Consider the following 10,040-nt stretch of genomic DNA (forward strand, 5'->3'; position numbering starts at 1 on the left):
CCCAAACATATTTATGTAGCTAAAATTAGTTTTAACTAATGTTAAAAGTTAAAACTAGTTTTATCTAAAGTCAAAACATGTACAGCAGTAAATTAACTAGACAAAACCCGTTATATGATGGAAAATTTGCCATGTGTCTTTAGAATAAAAACACAATACTAGTGTTTATTACGCCACAAACCGTTTTGTCTAGTTAAAAACTGAATTTACTGCTAGTCAAAAATGAATTTGAGTTAAAACTAGTTTTAACTAGACAAAACGGGTTTTAACAAAGACATTTAGTATAAACTAGTTTCAACTAGACAAAACGGGTTTTAACAAAGACATTCAGTATAAACTAGTTTCAACTAGTTAAAACGCGTTCTAACTAAAAACGGGTTTTGACTGTAACATATATATAAAGATTTGATGACTTTTAATCATCAGACCATCTGACAAAATACCAAAATTCTGTTGCTTTATCCAATTACTGTTTAGAAAATACATGAAGATTTGTTTTACTATTGTCATCTAATTAAAGTTATTTAATATTTCAAATGGTATCCAAATGTTATTTTAACATGGATTATATTTCCACACTATAAAATTTAAAAGATAAAACAAATAAAATGGTAATAATATCATTTTTAGTTTTAATTTTAAGCAAAAAATATCAGAAAGTAAAGCTATTGTATATAAATCAAAACTTTAAAATAATAAACGATCAAGTCTGGGATAAACTTATATAGTTAATTATTTTAGCTGTCAAAATTTCTTTATGGTGGTGAAAAGAGGCAAAGTTTATGGCTTACCAGCATTACAGTTGAGTCATACATCTTAATCAACAAGAATGATTAACTGCTCAAAAATTATTTGAAAAGTTTGTCTTTTATTTAACACAGACTATAAATATATAATAATAAATGCTAAAATGGCCTCAAAAAGGTTAAATAGAAATATATTTTAATGTGGATATTATCTGTAATAAAGGGAACACTGTTGAGTAACCTTGGCTGCTGGTGACTTTTTGTTGGGAGATTTTGTTAACACTTTTTTTTTTTTATTGTAAATTACTGAGTCTTTTATTTATTTGCTACCTAAGTTGGTACGTTTTTTGCTCAATTGTGTTATTCTGTGTCATTAGTTCTATTTTTTTTGGAAATGTTTTCATGTACTCTTCCAGAAGCATTAAAGCAAACCCAAGAAGAACTGAAGGGAACTAAACATCATCATTCACTGAGTGATCCGGGTGTAAAATATCCAAAGTTAGAACATTATTTTAAGAGGCAATCTCCGGACTCAGATAGAGAAGAATTGTTAACTTTACGGCAATATTTGGAGACGACTTTAAAAGCAGTAATGATGCAGTTGAAGTGTATCGAAGATAGGCCCACCAATTTGGAAATGGCCAATCAGTCAACCTTGTCCTCGGTAAGGAAATTGGAAGCTGACTTTTCTAAAGTATGTTCACGACTAGATAAACTGGAACAGCAACATCAGTTACCTTTGGACAGCATTGGTGAGTTACACTCCTTTGCCTACGATAGACAAGTTAATGCTTCAAACAGAAGCAATTTAATGTTGTTTAATCATAGTATTCCACTAGAGTTGAATTTGCAGGATTATATTGTTAACTTATTTTCTAAGGAATTGGATTTGACTGATCTGTCGCGGCATAACATTGTTGGTGTTTCCCATTTGAGAGGTAGAGTTCGGGAATTCTATAGCATCCAGTTGTCGTCCTGGAAATGTCGAAATTATTTATTGCAAAAATTTTAAATGAAAACTCAACAAGAGAGCAGGGAAAGGCCGGTGAAATTTAGGTTGGCACCGGATCTGTCGTTTAATTCCCGTGTTCACTGTAAAAACCTGGTTAATTTTTAAAAGAATACTGGGAAGCTGGTCGTCGTGTTTTTTTGTGAGATGACATATTATATGTAGATGACAAGAGATTCACGCATTCTATCTCGGGCCATCGCTTAATAAAGGTGCCTGTTTCTTTTTTATTTTGAATTTTCCTCCCCGCAGGAGAGTAGGTTTGGAGAGACTTTCAACTTCGTGCCCGGATCAGTTTGGTTCAAGTAGTTATTCGGAATCGTTGCTTTTTTTGGAATTATTGTGGGTTTAGCACCAAGTGTTCTCTGTTGGATTATATGATTAAACAACCAGGTTTAATTTGTTTAGCTCTTGTTGAAACCTGGATGGTTTCAGTGGATGGAGATTTTCTTGCTAACTTTCTTCCAGTAAACTGGAGGTATTTTATGATTCCAGCAGAAAAGCCATTGGGGCTGGGTAGACCCCATGGTGGTATTTTGTTCTTTTTTGATGAAGTTAGAGGGCACTTCAAGTTATTGGAAACTTACCCTGATTTGATGGATTGGCTTATCACTTTACTCGGTTCTCAAACCTAGAAATATCCTGGTGCTGGTGGCATATTCTGGCTCGCAGAGACAGCAGGGCTTACGTTTAGACTTGTTTTCTTCTATTTTAAACTCTTGGTCTTCATACTACCATGGAATTGTGATAATGGGCGATTTTAACATCCATATTGGTGAAGAAATTGATTCACATTTGAATGTAGCCTCTCCCAACATTTTAGATGTCAGACGGTCAAAGGATTTGAAGGTCAACATGGCTGGGAGACAGTTTCTGCGTTGGTTGATTGAGCAGGATTTTATTTTCCTTAATGGTCATACTAAGGGAGATTTCCCAAGTGAGCTAACTTTTTTGTCAAAAGTGGGTAGCTCGGTTATAGACTTTATTGTCGTTTCTCAGAATCTGGTTCATAAGGTTGAATCCCTTCGTGTTGGGTCTCTCTCATCTTCGCACAATTTTTCAGTGGAATTACAGTTGTCAACCGGAAACAGATTTTCCTTTCTTGATGGGCTTTGTCCCACCAAGACTCGTTATGTTTAGAATGATTCTAAAGTAGAACTGTTTTGTGATGCCATATTGCAGAGTTTTCGGAATATAAACTTTGATTCTGTGTCTATTAATGATTTCTATGGTATTATTTTATCTGAGCTATGCTCTATAGCAAGAAGACTAAATGTGTTAAATTAATTGCAGGTGTTGAACCTTACAGGAGGATTCGTTCCCCTTGGTTTGATAGGTCATGTTACATTCAGAAGTGAGCGAGGAACATTGCCTTGGGCAAATTCCGCAGATCTAATAGTCAGGCTGATTTGGCTTCATTTTTAAATTTAAAACAATATAATTCACTTATTAGGGCTAAAAAGAGGAAATATTTTTGTAATTATGTTTTACAGTTGGCTGGGATTAGAGACTAAGACCTTTTGGTATCGGATAGGTTGTTTTCGTCGGGTCAGGCACATACTAGACCAAGAGATTTCCTTGACTAACTGGTTTATTTATTATCAACAGTTATTTAGTTTAAATACATCAAATTTACTCCCGATTCTGTCACTACCGATGGCTTCTTTTGTTGTTGATCCTATTTTAGATCTTCCTATCTCTGGTATAGAGGTGAATACAGCACTTCAAAAGATGCGAATTTGTTCTGCTCCCAGGATGGATAATTTCTTTAATTGTTTACTGTAAGGATAATTTGGTTCCTTACTTGGCCAAGTTATTTAATTGGGTTTATGCCACTGCTAGAATTCTGAAATCGTGGTTAGAAGTAAAGATAAAAGTTATCCATAAAAGGTCCACTAGATGAGCCCGCTAACTTTCAACCAATATCACTGTTGCCTGTGGTTTGAAAGATATTTACCTCTATTTTGGCAAATAGATTGGGTATTTGGATAAGAGAGAGGAATTTGATTCAACCTGTGCAATTTGCTTTTCAACCTCAGAAGAGCACTTTAAGTAATATTCTGATTCTCCACTCCATTATTTGTAGAAAACTATCAAAGAAAAGACAACGTTTACTTGCAGCGTTCATTGACTATGAGAAAGCCTTTGACAGTGTTGTTTTGAAGATTTTGTTATTTAAATTAAAAATGCTTGGAATCTCTGACAAGTTTATTGACATTATTCAATGTTTATTTTCAGAACTGAAAGCAAGGATTTCCACTAGTGCTGGGTCTACAGATGCCTTTTCATTAGAAAAGGGTTTACCACAGGGTGATTTCATAAGTCCAATATTGTTTATTTGTTATGTTAATGACGTGGTACAAGTTTTTGATGATTTAAGTAAAGATTCCATTTCTCTGGGAGACTACAAAGTCCATTTACTTCAATTTGCTGATGATACAATGGTGTTATCCACCACCCCGATTTATCTACAAAGGAAATTGGACAGGTTATATAATTATTCCTCTAATTTGGGTTTGAGTATTAATTTATCCAAATCAAAAATAATAATTTTTAGACATGGTGAAAGGTTGAGAAAGCTGATAAGTTTTCTTAAACGGTAAAGGAGTAAGTGTTGTTAATGAAGTTATATATTTGGGATTCGTCTCTCAGCTACTGGCTCATTCCAAAATTACATTTCTTACATTAAAGGCAAAGCATTTTCCAAAATAAACATTATAATAGAAATCTTGAGAAGGGTTATTAAAAACAGTCATATGGCTTTGTGTAAGAAACTTGCCGCCTCTCTTTTTACTTCGAATTGGTAATCTGCCCTTTTGGGGGGCCTTTTTGTTTTCGACTCTATAGAACTGATGTTCTTTCATCATCTTTTTGGTCTTGAGATGTCAATCCCATCGTATGCAATTAGATCCGAGTTGGGTCTTGAGTTTCCCCGGAAACGCTTCGTTAAATTTATCTTAAATTTACTGAGAAACATAATCTCTGACCCATCATCCTTGGAATGTGAGGCTTATTCTACTTTGAAGAAGTTTTCATCAAAAAGATCGCTCAAATTCTGTTAGTTTACTAAACTGGAGAATCTATTTAATAAAATAGGTATCTCACTCTCATTGATAGATTCCTCTCCAGATGTTTTGAAATATTACACGAATACAATTTTACAAGAGTTTGATAATCTTTTCTTGAGAGAAGAAGGGGACAGGATTCTTAAGGCTAAGTACCATTTATGGTACCCATAAATATTAGACACAACTGGTGCTTTTACATTTATTATCAACAGCTACCGTTTATTGTTAAAAAAACGATAATACAGATTCGTCTAAATAAGTTTCGTTTAATATGGAAACACTTGTGTATTGATCTACGTTCACCGGAAATGTGTCCATTTTGTAAGAAAGGAAATGCGACTTTAAATCACTACATGTTTGACTGTAAGGATTTTGAATACTTGCATCTATCAACACTTCCTAATAATGCTTTTTGTACTAATAATGTTGTTTGCAAAAATCCAGCAGATAGAATTCATGGATTATTTTCCATCAATGACTCAGTAGAATCTATATGGACTAAATATAATTTATTGACCAAAGTTATTAATGTTACCCCTCCTCCTAAAAATTAATTTTATGTATGGAGTTTTCAAATAAATAAATAAATTATCATCTGTAATAAACTCAATATTTCAAGAGCTATATGAAGTTGAAATAGAGTTTAAAGTGGCAATATGGCTGATGTGAGTCTTGGCAACAATGGTTGCCATACCTAATAAAAAGGTAAATAAATGGTAAGTAATTGCCTATTAATTACCACTAAAAAAAGTAAAGTAATATCAATTGAATTTACTGAGAAAATTGTACATATTATCTACAATATTCAACATAAAAAGTAGAGTTGATAATTTAGATTTTACTTTCTAAACATACACTAGAGTCAAATAAATATAGTCCCCAGTTATTATATAGCAAGAGGGAGAAATTACTAGAAATTTAGTCAGCTTTCAAGATACAAGATTTAGTAATAGTATCTAATAATATCAATTAAAATTTTGATGTATAAAAATCATGAGAAAATTAAAAGTGAAGCATACTTATACATGTTTTATTGGGTTCTGAAAACAGTGAAATGGCAGATGAATACATGTGAAACATAAGAAATTCTTCTCATTTTTCAAAAGCAGCTCTTGGCAAGTTTAAACCTCTTGGCAAAGAAAAAGCTGTTGAGTAAGTTTATAATAATTGCAATTTAAAATTGATAGATAACTCATGCAGCAGAGCATAACCTACGAATGTTTCAAATTGACTTTAAAATACCCTTGGTATTGAGTTTTGATGATTCATCATATAATTTTGTTGTATTTGCAATTTTTATATATTTTAAAATGTTACAAATGTAAACAATCTTAAACACTAATAATTATTAATGAGTCATACTGTGTTTTCTTTTTACTTCAGATAAAATGTTCTCAAGATGAACTGTTTCAGCATCAGCCTCTATTTCATTCTAATTAAAATCCCATATGTTGCCAGTGTTCTAAAGCTATTATATGAAACTATAGGGTTGGCAACTAAGTGATTGCAGATTTTAAATAAGAAGGAAATTCAAAATTTTTGCTTAAAAATATAACTTTATTCAATTAGGTATTGTCCATTTTTGTCAATGACCTCTTGCCATCTTTCAGGCAGTGTCATAATTCCATGTTCATAAAACTTCTGATTTTTGCCAGCAAAAAACTGAATTAAATGTGTTTTTACATCATCAGCGTCATTAAAAATTTTACCATTTAAGGCATTCTGCATGGAACGAAATAAATGGTAATCTGAAGGCACAAGGTCAGGGCTATATGGTGGATGTGACAACACATCCCAACCTAGCTCCAATAATTTTTGGAGAGTGACCAAAGATGTGTGGGGCTTTGCATTATCATGCTGGAAAACAACACCCTTACGATTTGCCAATTCTGGCCGCTTTTCTTGAATTGCATCACTTAGTTTGGCGAGTTGTTGAACGTACACATTTGAATTAATCGTTTGGTTTCTTGGTAAAAGTTCAAAGTACAGAATTCCTTTATAATCCCACCAAACTGACAGCATAATCTTTTTTTGGTGAATCTCAGCTTTTGGTGTCATCTGGGCTGGTTCATCTTGCATTACCCATGATCTTTTCCGATTAACATTGCTATAAACTATCCACTTTTCGTTGCCAGTAATATGTCGTTTCAGAAATGGATCAATCTCGTTGCATTTTAGAAGTGAATCGCAGATGCTAATGTATTGCGTCAAATGAATTTCCTTAGGCTGATGAGAGACCCATAAATCCAGTTTCTTGACATAGCCAAGCTGTTTTAATTTTTTTTGAATGCATGTACGTGATACATTGAGCTTCTGTGCAATCTCACGCGTTGTGCTATGATGATCTGATAATGGCCTTGATATGGATCTCGTCAACTTCAACTGGACAGCCAGATCGTTGAGCATTTTTTAGTGAAAAATCACCAGAACAAAATTTGGCAAACCAATTTTGACATTGCCTTTCTTTCAAGGCTTCATTCCCATATACGGCACATAACTTCTTGTGTGCTTGTGATGCGTTCTTGCCTTTTCAGAAATAATACAATAAAATATGTCTGAAATGAACGTCTTGTTCTTCCATTTTTAAATTGGGATAAAAACGAAACTAAATAACTAATTGATACAATTTTTTACTAAATTAAAGGTGGAAGTCCAAACAACAAGAAAACAATATAGGTTAAATGCTTTGAACACGATGACAAAGCAAAAAAATGTGCTAAGGCCACCTATTGACAAAATCCGCAATCACTTAGTTGCCAACCCTATAGNATTTAAATTAACAATATAAATTTTTATTATTCATTTGGCCAATAAATTATTATTTGGTCAATATAACAATATAAATAATTCAGTATATTTGTAATAGGAATTTATTATTTCAGGGGCTTATATCTCTCGAAGGGTCACGAATAGGGGTATGGCTCCTTTGACTTTATTGTTAATACAGGGGTGTACGGTTTGGGGGGTCGCCACCTCTTCATTCGGAGGGTAAATCTTACCATTCGGATTTTAACAGAGCTGTAGAGCATATTGTAAAGCATAAAGGTAAAGGAACAAAAAAGTCAAAGGAACCATGCCTCATGGAAACTTGTAAAGAACGCCCACTAGGGGGCATCCCAGGCTACTAGTTCATAATATCTTCCCTTAAACTTCAATAAGCTGACAATAGATTTCAGCAGGTTAAATGTTTTTTTGAATTCAAAAATGTATCATTGTACCTTGAAAATCGGTGGAATTGATGAGCAACTATTTTTCTCAACTATTTATAGAGGAAGCATGTTCTTCCTCTATAGAGGAAGCATGTTCTTCCTCTATAAATAGTTGAGAAAAATTGTCCACAACATACAGAAGCTCAGAACTTTCTAGAAATGTAGAAATAACGTGAACAGTCTAAAGCATTGATGAGCATTGCAACCTTTACTGAATGTGGCTACAAGTAAACTTTGTAAGCAAGCCATAAGCATTTTTTCTTATGGAGTTGCAGGCTTTTAAGCCTGCTGAATGCCAACATATTTGATAATCTAATTAAGTACTAAAATAGTATATGCTAAAGATATGAAAACTAATAATATATAATTTATTCTAATCTTTTCACTGTCAATTTTAGTTTGAATGTTCTTCACATGTATCAGCTTAATTAGATCTATATAATGACATGAGGCAGAAAATAAGATTATTGTACAGTACATTGACAAAGCCACAGGTGTCACATATTAGTATCTTGAGAGCAGCATGCAGCTCGAGTCATAGAATGCTCACAAGTGGTCTAAAAAATGTTTTCAACCTTGAAACAACTCCAGACAACTAGCACAAACATGATTATGCACAAATGATTTTTACTTTAAAAATGACCAAGCACAATGTTTAAATTTTTGACAAACAGTCAATGCAAATAATTATCTTACATAAATGTTTGCTAAAGAAAATCATATAACAATTTGGTTTTGTTTTGATGATAATGTCAAATAAATTCTTAATACTATCATTTTCTCTTACTTCTAATATGAGACACACACATTTTTTGTCCCAATGAAACCAATAATAATAAAATATAAATAAGAAGTTATTAAAAAGACTAAATCTGTTCATGAAAGAAAATTAATAATTAGAAGAGAAAAAGATAAAAAGTCATAACTTTAATTTGCTAAATTAATTTATAAAATTTTTTAGTTATTTACTATTTTATATTTTTTACATTTGCTTATAGCATTTTAAAAAAAACTAAATAACTATTTTAATTAAAACTACTAAGTTACGTATACACACATATCCACATATTCTAATAATTCAATGTGAAATAATTTGAATTCACTTTTCATTATTTTAAGGTAAAAAATTAAAATAAAATGATCAAAAATTTAAGAAATAATTTTATGTTAATTTTGCAACAATTCTTAACTTGATAGTAGCCTTACCTCTGTTTTTCTTGGTGGTTCACCATTTTTATTGCTAATTATTAAAATATTCCTTGCATTTTCTCCACAACGAAAACCAAGTTCTTCTAACGAATGACTGCCTTCTTCATTAACAACAACCTAATAAATGAAAAAATAATTATTCTAAATGATATTTTTTATTCAAATATTAAATCTTTCCATAACATTTTACAACTTTATTTAAAAACAATTAAATATAAATATTCATTTTTATCTTTTTGCTTAAATATAATTATTATTGTTATAATTATCATCAATAAAATCCATCTAATAAACAAAGCATTGACAAATATATCACACTAACCTTAAAATGCTTTACAGATATTTTTTAACATATCACAAACATTTTTGGTCCACCCTAGGACTTTCTTCAGGTGGAGTTCTACTAGAGAAAACCCTTTTCTGGTGCAATTCCATTCTATTCTGTTTCTGATACGTTCTAATTTTCTTTCAAATTTCCTTTTTAAACTTTTTTTTTAAAGGAAATTCGAAAGGAAATTAGAACCCATCAGAAACGGAATAGAATGGAATCGCACCAGAAAAGGATTTTCTCTAGTAGAACTCCACCTGAAGAAGGTCCTAGGGTGGATCAGAATATGGTAATGTTGAAACTACATATATATATATGTTACAGTCAAAACCCGTTTTTAGTTAGAACGCGTTTTAACTAGTTGAAACTAGTTTATACTAAATGTCTTTGTTAAAACCCGTTTTGTCTAGTTGAAACTAGTTTATACTGAATGTCTTTGTTAAAACCCGTTTTGTCTAGTTAAAACTAGTT

General features: G+C 32.0%; 1 protein-coding gene across 1 annotated transcript in view; it reads right to left on the bottom strand.

Moving 5' to 3' along the window:
• LOC111623908 (ubiquitin carboxyl-terminal hydrolase 47-like) overlaps positions 1-10,040 on the bottom strand; it is a 149,881-nt gene that overhangs the window by 104,720 nt on the left and 35,121 nt on the right. Inside the window, exon 4 of the mRNA XM_023366640.1 lies at positions 9,239-9,358. Within this exon, the coding sequence (XP_023222408.1) occupies positions 9,239-9,358 (120 nt within the window). The remainder of the gene's footprint in view (positions 1-9,238; positions 9,359-10,040) is intronic.

Source organism: Centruroides sculpturatus, unplaced genomic scaffold, assembly GCF_000671375.1.
Source record: "Centruroides sculpturatus isolate CEXI.00-Female unplaced genomic scaffold, Cexi_2.0 scaffold250, whole genome shotgun sequence".
In the NCBI taxonomy this organism is placed as follows: domain Eukaryota; kingdom Metazoa; phylum Arthropoda; class Arachnida; order Scorpiones; family Buthidae; genus Centruroides; species Centruroides sculpturatus.